This window comes from Vigna angularis, chromosome 2 (assembly GCF_016808095.1).
Source record: "Vigna angularis cultivar LongXiaoDou No.4 chromosome 2, ASM1680809v1, whole genome shotgun sequence".
Classification (NCBI taxonomy): domain Eukaryota; kingdom Viridiplantae; phylum Streptophyta; class Magnoliopsida; order Fabales; family Fabaceae; genus Vigna; species Vigna angularis.
In genome coordinates this window covers 43244960-43259237 of record NC_068971.1, presented here as the reverse complement: position 1 = coordinate 43259237, position 14278 = coordinate 43244960, and the positions used below count along the sequence as shown (strand labels likewise).

Genomic DNA, 14278 nt, shown 5'->3' with positions numbered 1-14278 from the left:
TCAATTTTGTCTTTATTTTATGAAATTCTTATTCATCTTCTTATTTTCATTTTAATAAGATATTCATATTCTTTATTTTTATTATATTTAAATACATAAATGTGATTTATTATATAATTTTGTTTTTCAAATATTTATGGTTTATTAAAATCATGAATAAACACACAAATTATTATATTATGTCCTGACTTTAAATATTTTATACTTTCTTCTCTTTTAAAAAATAATAATTAAATTCATTTCTTTTTCTACTTACTTTATTTAATTTTCTATAAATATTACATGATTTTAATAATATTCAACATAATTAATTATATTTCCATCATATTATATTCTATTAACTATATTATAGCATCTAGAAAAAACATAAGTATCATTCTACTTGTAATATGAATATTTGTAATATGAATATGTGCATACAGTATGTGAGTGGATGATTCATTGGATATGTACAGAAAGATGTGAGCATGTATAATAGTTACATCCATGCGTGTCCATTTTTATAAATATTTGTATGATAATATAAATTATTAACATTTGTAAATTCACAACGTAAAAATGTAAGGGGTGGTATGTAAGTGAATGTTTATGTAAATGGATGCATATTCATAATATATGAGTTTAATATAAATATTTAGAAAAAAATGCGACACTGTATTTCCGCCAGTAATCATTAAGTCATTATCACCATAATTCTATTATTATGTTTAATTAATTGTGATTACGTGGATAATGAGAGACAGACAGGACCTTACCCAGTACAAAGTTTCCCCTGGCCGTTGGATCAAGTACGGTTCAAAGATGATAGGTGTACGGTTAAGATTGGAGTGGTTCAGTTACTTTAACCACTACAGCAACATTTCTTTGCTCTTGCAAATGCGTAAAGGCCACAACACCCACCATTACAAAATCAATCATTAATTAAAAGTTTTAACAATTTTATATTTTCATGTTCTGATTTATGAAATCTCTTCTCCTCAGTTCAGATTTCCAAAAGATTCATCTTTCAAAAAACTACTCCTCCACGTTTCTAGATTTTAAGACCAATGAAAACTAATCACAGCATTATAATTATATTTTTTAGTCTTTTTTTCAATTATAACATATTAAAAATAGCCTCAATATATAATATATATAATATTTTAATAATTACTATTTTAAAAATCATGAAAAAGAATTACCCACTCTTCTTTTCCTCTGGAATCTTGAATCTTAAATATCCGTACATGTATAAATTTTGATAGCCGCATAACTCTTTTGTTTTTCCGGAAAACGCCCCAACCTAAGCTTTCTCTGCATTCTTTCTCAATCCACCGAACCAAGCAAAGCTAACAGGACCTTCCGACACTCACTTATTCTTTCTCTTCTAACTCTCTCTAATTACATCATAAACAAAAAATAAAGGGAAGTTGAAGCTTGGACTAGAAAGCGAAAGAGTCTCTAATCACCACTGTTAAACTGAAACCTTGGTCCATTCTTGTAAGTGATCTTCCAACACTGGTTTATAGGGTAGCTTCATCGGTTTACGTTGTCATTTTCTTTTAGAATCACCATTAACTACTATCACTACGTTCTTTGCTCTTTTTTCATCTCTCTTTTCAAATTTGTGAAGGACGGTCTCTTTTAGCAATGTCGTTGACTCACTTTTCAGTAACCTTTGATTTGCATTTTGTTCTGCTTGTAACTTAGTTCTTTATTCTCTGCATCTTATTCTTCTCCAGCCTCCTCAAAAGACTTTCAGAATTAAGAGACCTTTTTTCTTTTTCTTTCGGTTTGCTTTTCTTCAGTCAATTAATGATCAAATTATGCTTCCAAGAGTTTTTCTTTACAACAAGAGGAAGTCAGAAAAGCTACACTTTTTCAATGGACGTTCATCGAGATCACAAACTTCCTTTTAATTATTACCAAGCCTAAAGACGATGGAAAAAGTACCAAAACCCAAACTTTTTATGGTTCTTTAGTAGTTCATCTCTTCACTGTTTTCTGTAAAGTGCAAAACTTTGCGTAACTCAAAGAACCCAACCTTTTGTGTATTTTTCATGTAGGTTATATTTTTTGTTGTTGTCTCAAAAGCTGTCTCTGTTTCCCCTGCAACTAGTTCTTTTATATTGCAATTGAAAACCGCTTGTTTAAGATTTTTAAACACTGACATAATTTTCTTGGATAAGTAAATAAATATCTAGATCCACATAATTTTCTTTATTTTTGTTTTCCATGTATGACATCCCGTAATTAGTAAAAAATCACCAAATGGAATTATAAAACATTCCCTCTAGGATTTGGATGATCTAGATCTTAAAACGTTGCCGCCACCTATGTTTCCTTTATCGTTTTCTTTCTCCTCATCATTTAATTGCTTTCTAATTTGTCTCAGTTTCAAGTCATCAGCAATGAAGACAGAGTCGAAGAAGTTATCCAAGGTATGCACATGCACCACCACGCTATTTTCTTTCTTTTTCCTTTTCATTTTCATCTTCTCTCGTTGATCGCGAAACGGTTATTTATTTCAATTCTAATTTTCGGGATGCAGTCTTCGTGGCCTAAATTAACCATGAGGAAGTGGCTCAATACGAAGAACGGTGCTGAGAAGTTTCAGTCAGACTACGATGCAACAGGTGAAACGCGATTCTTCAATTGTCGTTATCGGTTTTGAATTTGCGTTTGGTTTTCACTTTTGGTGTTAAACCTTGACCGTGAGTTTGTTTTCTTCTATGTGTGGACGCAGCAACTGCGATGGAAAGAAGAAAGAGTTTCTCAGACGAAGATCGTTACGTCGCCGTACCGGATGATGATTTCTCAGGTAACTTACGAACAGTACACGTCTAAGCCGTGAGATGAAATGATGTGTTGATTTTGAATGATGATAATGAGTTTAAGCCTAGCGTGAATTTGATTAATTAGGTTTAATAGTAGTTATGACTTATAATTGGTGGATTTGTTTTGAAAGAGGGGAAGAGTGGAATGAAAGGTTTGGTGCTTGGGAAGCAATCAAGTCCTGAAAGTGGCACTGGAGCTCTGAACCTTAGGTAATACTTGCATCAAACCCTTCGTTGAAATAATGTGTGGCTATTCAAAGATTATAAAAGTGGTGTGTGTGCAGTTATTTGGGTAAATAAATTATTGAGTTGTGAAAATGATTGAGGAATTATAGGATGTTCGTGGGAACGTGGAATGTGGGAGGGAAATCACCCAAGGAAGGTTTGAGTTTGAGGAATTGGCTCACGTCTCCTTCCGACCCTCACATCTATGTAATTGGGTATGCATCTTCTAATATCTTTTTTTTTTTTTTCTAATAAAATAACTTTTTTGTTCTTTTTCTTTTTCAACTTTTTATTTCTCACCACTTATTTCCTCTCTACCAAACGTATATAAATACATATTTATTCTCATTTTTAATACATTCTTAACATAAATTCAAATCGTTTTTTTTATTTTAAATCATTTCATTCAGTATTATTGGTCAAAATTTCTTTATTTAAAATAAAAATTTATTTTAATTATAAATATAGTATATTCTTTACAATTCACTATCACTTAATTCTTTATACTAAAGTATATTTAATGTTAACAGGCACATGTTGCAAATTATTTAATAAAAACATAACTATTACTTTGTATCGTATTTGAACTACAAGATCCTTATTTAATAACTTGTTGTTTGATGTTTGCTGTGTGATGCTAAATAATTGCATATTTTAAAACACTATTAATGAGACTTTAAAATTCTTAAATCATCAAATGTTTGTGACAAATAGAAGAAGACCAAACCGTCAGAGTATAAAAACAAAAGAATGGACTATATGTGTGTCTTATATATATATATATATATATATATATATATATGTGTGTGTGTGTGTGTGTGTGTTAAAAATGATCTATGCGTAGAATAATATTTGGATTTTATTGAGAGAACGTAGAAGTAATTTTTATTCTTAAAGTAACATCAACATATCTTAAAAGAATCTTAAAACAACATTTTATTTTCTTTATTTACATTAAAATTCAGAATTATACATTGAAATTGACTATGCAATAATTTTGCAACCGCACAAAACTGTGTAATTACTTCTAATTGTTCTTTTCTATAGAAAAAATTGTTGAATGAGAAATCTCAGAACGGTTACAGCATCAAAAGTTGACTTTAGCTTATTCTGGAACCCTAGTGGACTTTACACATTTTATATTTTAATATTCTACAGTACCTCATGCTATCAGTTTTACTTCCTCAGTAAACAGTAGTAATACTTAACCCTCATACTTCATTAGTATCGAATTTTTCGTAGAACTATTATCTTTATTTATTATATATAAAGTTCAATACACTAATTATTAATTATAATGTCATGTATTTTCTAATCTTTAAATAACTTATTTTGTTAAATGAAGAGAGAAATGAATAAAATAGAAAATTCAATGAAAAGATTTATTGTGTTCTTGGTTGGTGCAAAAATAACTTCGAAAGAGAGATAAAAAGGAAAGTGGGCGTAGCATTAATTTTGACTAGCATTGTTGTGGAGTTGTTTTCATTTGATTTATTGGCGTGAATTTTGTTAGGTTCCAAGAAATCGTACCGCTAAATGCGGGGAACGTACTTGGGCCGGAGGACAGTGGCCCAGCGGCGAAGTGGTTGGGCCTTATGCATGAAGCCTTGAACACCAACAACTATGACGATGATGAGAACAATGGTGACCACGACCTCAAATGTAGGCAAAGTTTTTCAGATTTTGTCCCTTTAGATGGTGAGTTGGATAATGGAGAAAAGTTTCCTAAGACTCCACGACGCTATTGCTTAGCAGCAAGCAAGCAAATGGTTGGTATTTTCTTGTGCGTGTGGGTTCGAGCGGATCTTTGCACCCATGTTTCCAATTTGAAAGTGTCCTGTGTTGGCCGAGGCATCATGGGTTATCTTGGAAATAAGGTGAATGAAAATCCATTTTCTAATTACGTTCTCATGACATGCAATTCTCGTAATTTTTTTTCATCACTAAAAAATGGCTTATACTATAGTAGGATACTGGTGAGCACTTGACCTTTGTTTTTTGTTCTGATTGAGATGTAACATAAAAGTTGTGGACAAGTAGAGTGTGCAATTTTTATTTACTTGTTCTGCTTGTTAACAGGGTTCAACATCGATTAGCATGACATTGTACAACACCACGTTCTGCTTCGTTTGCACCCACTTGGCTTCTGGGGAGAAATTTGGTGACGAATTGCGAAGAAACTTGGACGTCTCGGAAATCTTGAAGAAAACCAAATTTTCTCACTCCTTTAAATCTCTTCCTCATTCTCTCCCTCCTGAAAGTATTTTGGAACACGAGTAAATTCTTTACTTATACAATTTTTACCTTTTAGTCTTAGTTTCTTTTAATCTGTTCTGATCATCATTTGAATTTTCTTGGTATGTGTATAGTAATATTATTTGGCTTGGCGACTTGAATTATCGACTAGCTGCTGGCTATGAGGACACACATGAACTACTAAAGAAGAATAATTGGCAGGCATTACTGGAGAAGGATCAGGTAATATGTTTGCTATGATTTTTGGTGTTTTAGTTTATTACTTAAAATCTCTTTGCTAACACTATATATTGTGTTTACTTGGGTTGGCAGCTAAGGATAGAGCAGAGGGCTGGTCGAGTATTCAAAGGTTGGAATGAAGGGGACATATACTTTGCTCCTACTTACAAATACTTGACCAATTCTGATCACTATGTTGCCCAATCTTCCAAATCCAGGGAAAAACGACGAACTCCTGCTTGGTAAGATTTGAGAATTCCCTATTCATCTATAGTTTGGGCTTTGTCATCCACCAAGGGCAAAGTCCTTTGAAACGTAACATTAATTATATGATCACTGTTGTATTGCTTAGTTCTTTTAACGGAGACAAAATTGGTTGTGCGGGATGTGAAATCAGGTGCGATCGAATTCTTTGGAAAGGAGAAAGTCTGAATCAGATGTGGTATGTTCGGGGAGAGTCCAAGTTCTCAGACCACAGGCCAGTTTATTCACTATTCTCTGTTGAAGTGGACTTGACGAGCAAATATCGAGTTCCCAGGTCCTGTACGTTAAAACCCTTGACAAGTACTGCGTTGTCATCAACTAGTGCTGCTAAAGTCCAAGCAGAAGAGCAACTCTTCCTGCTAACGAGAGCTCAAAGTTGCATCGACACAGTTCCCAGGTTTTAAGTCCGTAAGACACTAGGCAGAGGTAGTTTTCGGATCGATACCACCTTCAAGTGCAAACGCAGTCCAAGATGGTGCACTTTGGTATATATCCATGTCTTTCGGGTATTCATTTTCGTGTACCCTAACAACCCCTGATGTTTTTTGTGGGGATTAGTTAAGAGGTTTGTGTTGGAACTATGGCCAAACACCTCGACTTCTCGAGCGGCTAGGATAGTTGTCAATATACTATGAATAACTCAGGAAATTTTGAAGAAGAAAATGTTGATTGATAATATTTGTAAATTTTAAATTGTAATCAAAGCAATACTTATTACTATTATTAATATATCGATATTTGATATTTTTTAATACAATGTTCAACTTGTATTATTTGTATAGAATAAACATTGATGGTGTTTGTCACTATGCACTGAGAAGGTTTTCTGCATTTATTAAAGGTGTTGTTTTTTTATTGTTTGTACTTTTTATTTTACTTTATTATTGTTGTTGTTTTCTCATGAATATTCTTTAATTATTTGAATCAAATATTAATTTTGTTCGTAAATACTATTTACAGGAACCGGTTATATCCAAGAAAATAAAGTCTACATTTCATGAAAAGAAAATCTTCAAATGGAAAAACATAATAAAGAGTAAAGATATGATAATAAAATATTGAAAAGAAAATGTAACTATTTTTGGAGTTTAAAAATAATGAAAATACTTTTTATTACTCCTATAAACTTAAATCAGCAAGTGAATTTTTCACTTTACTAATGGTGTTCCTATCCTTACTAGTCATAGTTTATTTTATCTAAAGCACACATAAGAATCCCTCCTCTTCTCGTGTTTGAACCAACAGTCTAATTCTTTTCACCTTTTTTAGAAACTTTTTGTCGTGTTAGTCTTTCCAGAATCAGGCATTTTGGCAGCGAAAGAATCCTGGATTTTTGAAGGACGAGACCTTGCTTTCATGGAAAACTATCAGGTGCGTGTATTTTTCCAATAGGCTACAGGCAGTGAAGGTTTCATAACATATCTTGAGAAGAATGTCCTGAGCCAATACTTCTTGGGGAAACTGTTCATGCTTTTAGTTGTCATTTTATTGACCAGTTATTTGACCCAGTTACTGCTTCAACAAGCACTTCAAATCTTCAAGCAGAAGTTTCCTCTGTTAGTGTTCATATGAGTAAATAGTTTGGATTGTAGACACCTTTCCTCGTTGATTATCAACAACAGCGCAGGTGTTTAAATATTTCCTCAATGGTGGACAAATCATCCTTGTCGAGAACAAAAGGGAACCATGAAAGATATGTATAGCTAAATTATGTTAGGGTAATTTATTGTAACCCAGTGGTCTTGTTCATAGTGCATTTTTTAGTCCTGACACGATGGACTTGTCATTGAGATTAACTAAACCTCTGTTTCATTTCTTCTTTATTGTTTTCCAATAGTTTCACCATAAGATTTACTTGAATAGATTTACAGAGCTATTTACTTGTTTTATTTCATTGACTAACATATTTGAATAACTATAAATCAGTTGTGTTAGGCAAAGTTTCCTTGCAGAGCTATAGGAAAAGTTTTATATAATGTTAAAGATTCTTATTAAGTGAGATTCTCTCGATGATGAGAGGCATTGTTTAGTCAAATTTGAGAGGTCTACTATCCGACTTGGCTTTTTGAACCTCCTTATGTAGAAAAATGATTTTCACCAAACCCTGTTTTATAGTATCATACATGCCTGTTGAGCCATTCACTATTAGTTATGCAGAATTGAAAATCAAATTTCACTATGTTAGATTCACTTGTTAATTGGATGGTGTCATTTCAAGTGAATTGGTGAGTGAGCTGGTTGGAATAAATAAATCTCCAGCCTCTGAAATTTGTAGCTATTCTGAATTAGAAATTGATCCTTGATATGGAGCTCTGCATCAATATAACTAGTATTCGAAATTGTTCAGTCTTCTTTTGTTGGGATTTTCTTGCCTTATATTAGAACTTGCCTTTTGACATACCAGAGTGTGGTACATATTGAAAACCTCTACTACTGCATAATATTTGAAGGATGAAATAACTAAGAACGTGTATATCATTTTTCTGTCAAATAGGCGTTTGGATGGTGAAATATCCCTGATTGCCGAAATTTAGATTGAATTTGTTATGTTTCCTCATACTTGTTCATCTCGTGCTATGGTGCCTAAGTTACTGAAATGTTCTTCTTTGCTATTGCTCTTTTCTACTGTTTGCTTGGCTGACAACATATTCTCTTCAGTAATCGTACTTGATGACTCGTAGTCTTTGCTTTTACCCCACACCACCAGATACAGTCCTGCAATAATCACGATAGCACCAATTGCCCTGTAAAAAATTTCAGATTTATTTAGTTTAATTTTCTTATGAGTTTTTAGTGAGTTTTATGGGCATGTGATTGGATTTCCTATTACCTTCCAAGGTACATTTGTTCTGCCAGAAAGAAGGAGCCCATGATAGCCACAATGACCATGCAGAGAGGGTTAAAAGTTGTCACAAAGACCGGACCTCTATCTTTCATCACAGCTCCTTGGATGTAATAAGCCATTCCTGAGCAAACTATGCCCTGCATGAGAATACTTTGTAAATTTAGACGTGATAAAATATTCCAAAATTAATTATTAAATTTGATACTTTATGCATGAAGGTAGTGTAGTGGCATTTATAAATTCTATTTTAAAGTTAATCTGTTATAATGTCTGCAATAAATATATAGTTTATGGATGGCAATGCTGATCCAGTGAACCCTCTGTGGGAGCAAGAAATTCTTGAGTGGTCCTGGACCAGTGATTCTCAATTAATAACCAAATGACAAAGTGTCTGTAATTTTTTTTTCTCCTAAATTGAAAACCTTTAAATGCATGCCATGCAGAAACAGACATAATTATGATACCTTCAGGACCTAATGACTTTGAAACAAACTTATGTATTATTTTCTTAAACTCAGAGGTAGATTGTATTTTCTTATGTTTGATCAGCCAAAAAAGTAAATAACCTACACTGTAGACAGCAGCAAGCAATTTTGTATCCCATTTCAGAGACCAAGCTGAAAAATTATTCCTTTCCATAACCAGTGCCACTATGCCACCTTCAACCGTTCCCAATAAGCATATCCATGCTGTAAGAGAGAGTTCAGCAGGGTAGGCTTCAATGGTAATAGCCTAGATAGAGCAAGAGATGAAATTGTATTAGTGACCCCATGAAATCAGAAGAAAAATGTGATTGGGATTCATTCTTCTATCAACAGCGATAGATGATGATGATGACGACGACGACTCACTTGGAGAATCATGAAACAAGCGCAACTAAAGCAGCCAATTGTGATCATCACTGATCCCTTTATTGCATGTTCAAGATTTACCCCACCATTTTGCACGTTGTTTGTATTGCTGGCGTGTGTTCCAAATAGATCGAGTATTGGACCCTTTATCAGTGTCATGATCATGGCACCTGCAACAGTTGCTAAAGTTCCCACCACCTTTGCTTGACTGCGTGTGCTTTTTAATTTTATCTTCTCAAGCCTGGGATTGCCACTCAAGTTTCAGATAGATTTCATGAAAATAGCACATAGAGTTCGCTTCATGTAACATTTTTTTGAGTTTTACAGATAGATATTGAAGTGGTTCCTAATGCATCCAGTTACAGACATAACATGATTTGTATATTTCAATGTTAATTGTTCTACTTTAGATGTTTTTCTAGCAAACTAAACACGTTAATGCGTTAAAAAGAAAAAGATAATCAAGCAACTACAAAATTGGTGAGAATCTTTTATTCGTTTTATTCACACATAAGTGGTTTACACATATTTTATACTCTCCATCAGTCTAGTCTAGTGGAATGCTATATATATACCTTTAATTTGTAATTTTTTAATGATAAAAGTCTTGTTACACTTTCTATAATTTGTTTTCTCTTAATTTCTTTCTATCATGATATTCATCTTTCTTCTCTTTCCAGCTTTCTTATTGTTATACAAAATAATTATACAACCTTCTTTGTATTAATGTTACTATGTCTCTAATAAAAAAGCTTGTTAGAAATACAATGAACTTAAGTCTCATTGATTAGAAATAGCAAAATTAAATATTATAAAAAAAACTCAAACTCAATATTTTGAGGTTTTGAGTTTAAAATGTTTTCCATTCTTGTATGAGTTGAGCTCATATCATATTTATGTAATCATACACCCTCAAAAATAGAATCCAACAAAACTTATGATGTCTTTTTAGACATAAACCTGAATTGTTGAAAGGCTTCAGAATTTTACCTAAGAATCCAAGCCATGACAAAGGTAATGGCAGGGAGAACATTGTACATGGAAACAGCAAAGGTTGCTGTGGTGTACTTCATTCCCAAAAAGTATAAATTTTGATCAATAACTGGCCTGCCATAAGACAGTAATGACAGAGTTAAGTGCATGAATATTGCATGGTTAGCAGAAAGTGTAAAAAGCATGCATGCATGAAATTACTCTAGCAGGCTGAGAATCACTATCTTCATGAAGATCGAAAACGTCATCTTCGGCCTCACTTTCCTGTTAAAAGTATTGCAGCATTACTTCAAGAACATGTTCACACAAATAATCGTACACACATAAATGGAAGAGAAAAACATACTTCTCCAAGAACACTGCAAAAGGGGCCATGACAACAAAGGCAAAAACATGACGGTACACAACAAATACATAGTTACTCATTCCCCTGTTGAGTGCAGCCTTGGATAGAACATCCATACCAGAATATCCAAACTGCAAGAAAACTACACCTATGAATGGCTTCAGTCTTTCAAACAGTTTTTGTTGATAACAAGCCATCTTGTTTCTGCTTGGGACTAGCCTATTTCTTGAGGCACAAGAATAAGATAGCACACTGGTGCACCACAGATAGCTTGTGTTTATATAGTGGAGTGGCGTGTACATGAATTGGTGCATAGAAAATTAATAGTATAGTATACATTATATTTATACACTCAAATAGGACGTCTGTTATTTCACGTAACCAAGTGGGAGAGTCACAGTAATCAACGTACTTGATCCTCAAATTCTTTAAAATGTCGGTGTCTGCTTTCAATTATTACTATCTTTTTGCATAGTTGGAATGTTACTCATCATGGAGTACCTTTTATAATAATATCGTTCAATTGTTTCTTCTTTATTTTCTTCTTTCGTGATTCGTTTATTTTACATGATTATTACTAATAAACTATAATTACGAAGTAGATTTTTCTGTCGACAATTTTTTTCTGTTGTTTGTCAGAAGATGAGAAAGAAAAGTAGTGCCCCAGTAGATGATTTCCAATGAGGTGCTTGTTTACTTTTAGAGAATGATTTGGATCCATGATGGAGCTGATCTTGATTATGTGACAGCACCAATTGGACGTAAAATCCCGATCAATATCGGAATGACAAATATCCTTTTAGCTTGTTTATTTCCGATTTTCTGCAAAATTCAGGAGGTGTACTTTCGTTCCTCTTAGGGAGTTAATGGAAGAGGACGAAACAATGTAAAGTTGTGGATAAAAAGGGTGGTGAATTATTCAGATGCATTATTGAATAGAAAACCAATGAGTCAATAGTCGAGAGCGACGTATGAAGCATGATTAGCACAAGCATAATAACCATATCCTCTGCTATTAGTTTTGCTTTGTTGTGTAATGCGTTAGAGTTTTGGTGACTTTGGTCTTAGGTCAAGACTTCAAACAATGGAAAGCACTGAGGTCCACTTTGTAGCTGGTGTAGCTTTAAGCCTTTGTAAGCAGTTTGTTTCTTTGTGCTTTTAATATGTGCAGCCACTAGCATCAGTATTTGGATACTCCACCCATTTTCTGCTCTCAGGCACCCACTCACAGTTTATTTTATACACAAGTGGACCTCTTTCATTCTTTATCTGTGGGTGCACAACACAAACAAACACTTTTGGTTTTATTTAGTTACTACAATCAAAATAACCTAATATTATTTCTTAATCCTGGATGATGTTGGCCCTAATTAACATGATGTTGATGTGTGTTTGTATTTGTTTTTGTTCTTATGTTTGCATTATTGTTGTGTTTAATTGCCCCTTACGTTTAAAAACCAGATGATTAAGTCTCTGAGCATCTCCTCCCATTCTACTTGTCCCTCCTTCTTCTCCTTCTTTTTGTGACGATCATCTTGGTCAACACGATCAGGCTATCGAGATGTATTACTATTAATCCATGGTTTTTGAATAATTAAGCTTTTTGGGATGATTACGTTATCATAATTAGTGGTCTTAATGTTGATGTATAAACATGGCAGAAGAAAAAGATCTCAAATAGGATGAAAATAATGATTCTATCAATTAAAATTGTAAAGAAGATGGCTGTAAAAAAACACATTGAACTATGTACTGCAAACACTTGAAGACTCATTATAATTATAACTTAATCGTTGAAGCCGTTATAGAGGATCCTTCCCTCTCCCACTGTAGGAATCCTGTAGAACTAAAGGGTAGTGTGGAAGTTTGTGAGAAATACTTAAAGGTATTTGGATGAGTATTGGTCCACAAGGGATGGCACAAATGAAATATGACCGATTTCTATAATGGAGGATCATAGTTTGGTGCTGAATAAGAATGCCAATGCAAGCAAACCGTTTTGATTGGTCCTTCATTTGGCTCCCAAAAGGCAGGTTGGATGAGTCCCTTCGGCATAAAAAAATCAGATTATTTTTTCTAGTCCTCCATACGGTTTGTGGATTTGCGAACTGGCCCACCGTCCACGTAAGAAATTATTAATTTCTTTTAAAATACTATGTGCAAGATTTTAATAGTTTTTTATTTTTACTTAATTAAATTAATAAAAATAATAAATTTTATAAATCTATCTTTTAAAATAAATAATATTTACACTTTTATAATTTTTAACTTTTTACTAAAAGTCTGTTACAAATAGAAATTGTTGTGAAATGGATTAAAACAAGAGAAATGTAAATGAGACAACTAATTTACTTATGAATCATCGGGTGTGAATGAACGAGCTATTTTTTAATAAAATTGAGAAGAATTGTGAATGTTACTTAGAAGAAAGTTAAAACATATTTTGTTAGTAGGGTTGAATTTTAGGAATTTAAGTCATATAAACTATGCGAGTCAAATATAGACCTATCATCTATCAATGAGCTGAAGGTTATGTGAGACGGGTTACTAAACTAAAATACTCAATTTGTCTTGTACATTTTTCTTATGAGTCAATAGGTTGGCTTGCATGATTCATCCGTCATTCATTCCTAATACTTAATTTCAAGACAAAAATATTATGAAAATTACACCTTATTTGATTTAGTATTAATAAATATAAGGGGAAACACATTCTAATTTTTTTTCTTATAATAATAAAAAAAACCTAACAAAATAATTATATTACTTATAATTATAAAATAAAGTTAAATAAAAATACTAAAAGTATTACTATTTATAATTATAAAATAATAAAATAAAGGCTTAAATGCTTACTTCGTCCGCATGTTAAGAGGTGAATTTCTGTTTAGTACCCGGTTTTAAAAATGAAGACATTAAGTCCCTATGTTATAAAAAGTATATGAATAAGGTGCTGGCAACGGCGTTAAGTTCATGTTGATGTGGTCGGCCGTACTTTTTCTCTTCTCTCTTCTGCTGTCTAACTTTTTCTTAACGTCGTTGTTGTCAACTTAACGGACAGGACCTTATTCATACACTTTTCATAACATAGGGACCCAATGTCTTCATTTTTAAAACTGGGTACTAAACAAAAATTTACCTCTTAATATTGAGGAAGAAATAAGCATTTAAGCCTAAAATAAATTTAAATAATTTTTGTAATTTTATCTATATATAACTATATATATATAGAAGAAATTGTTTTGCTCAATAATTTTTTTAGTGTACATATTTCATTATCAATTTTATTTTTTTAACAAAAATTGTTTTATTCTTAAAATTATTTTTTTAATAAAAATAATATTAAAATGTAGTAAAAAAATCTATATTAATATATTATTATCCTTTTAGATGTGTAGACAAAATAAAGACATTTGAAGACCTAGTAAGTTTAAGAGACTGGGTGCTAATTTAAAACACTTGA

At 32.6% G+C, this 14278-nt stretch overlaps 2 protein-coding genes across 3 annotated transcripts; one reads left to right on the top strand and one right to left on the bottom strand.

Moving 5' to 3' along the window:
• Positions 1-1276: 1276 nt before the first annotated feature.
• Positions 1277-6589, top strand: LOC108328373 (type I inositol polyphosphate 5-phosphatase 8). 2 transcript variants are annotated; one of them, XM_017562234.2, is made up of 11 exons: positions 1277-1479; positions 2375-2420; positions 2531-2615; positions 2726-2800; positions 2948-3026; positions 3152-3256; positions 4555-4918; positions 5121-5317; positions 5411-5519; positions 5610-5758; positions 5914-6589. In XM_017562234.2, exons 2-11 carry the CDS (start codon positions 2391-2393, stop codon positions 6182-6184), a joined length of 1464 nt encoding a protein of 487 aa, XP_017417723.1. In that variant the 5' UTR covers positions 1277-1479; positions 2375-2390; the 3' UTR covers positions 6185-6589. The 2 variants fall into 2 exon arrangements, with proteins under 2 accessions (XP_017417723.1, XP_052728636.1); XM_052872676.1 differs by lacking the exon at positions 1277-1479 and having other exon boundaries at positions 2237-2420.
• Positions 6590-7939: 1350 nt separating this feature from the next.
• On the bottom strand, positions 7940-11102 carry LOC108327029 (WAT1-related protein At2g37460). The gene is made up of 7 exons (XM_017560693.2): positions 10816-11102; positions 10671-10733; positions 10467-10583; positions 9477-9717; positions 9196-9357; positions 8611-8762; positions 7940-8524 (listed from the first exon to the last, which is right to left on the bottom strand). Exons 1-7 carry the CDS (start codon positions 11010-11012, stop codon positions 8335-8337), a joined length of 1122 nt encoding a protein of 373 aa, XP_017416182.1. The 5' UTR covers positions 11013-11102; the 3' UTR covers positions 7940-8334.
• Between the last annotated feature and the right edge of the window lie 3176 nt (positions 11103-14278).

Excerpts from the sequence above, each read along its gene's own strand:
- LOC108328373 (XM_052872676.1), top strand. The coding sequence starts at position 2,316 with ATGTTTCCTTTATCGTTTTCTTTCTCCTCATCATTTAATTGCTTTCTA. Across the intron at positions 2,421-2,530 it reads AGTCGAAGAAGTTATCCAAG|TCTTCGTGGCCTAAATTAAC; the intron begins GTATGCACATGC and ends TTCGGGATGCAG. Across the intron at positions 2,616-2,725 it reads GTCAGACTACGATGCAACAG|CAACTGCGATGGAAAGAAGA; the intron begins GTGAAACGCGAT and ends GTGTGGACGCAG.
- LOC108327029 (XM_017560693.2), bottom strand. The coding sequence starts at position 11,012 with ATGGCTTGTTATCAACAAAAACTGTTTGAAAGACTGAAGCCATTCATA. Across the intron at positions 9,718-10,466 it reads GTCATGGCTTGGATTCTTAG|GCTTGAGAAGATAAAATTAA; the intron begins GTAAAATTCTGA and ends TGGCAATCCCAG. Across the intron at positions 8,763-9,195 it reads TGCTTGCTGCTGTCTACAGT|GGCATAGTTTGCTCAGGAAT; the intron begins GTAGGTTATTTA and ends ATTCTCATGCAG.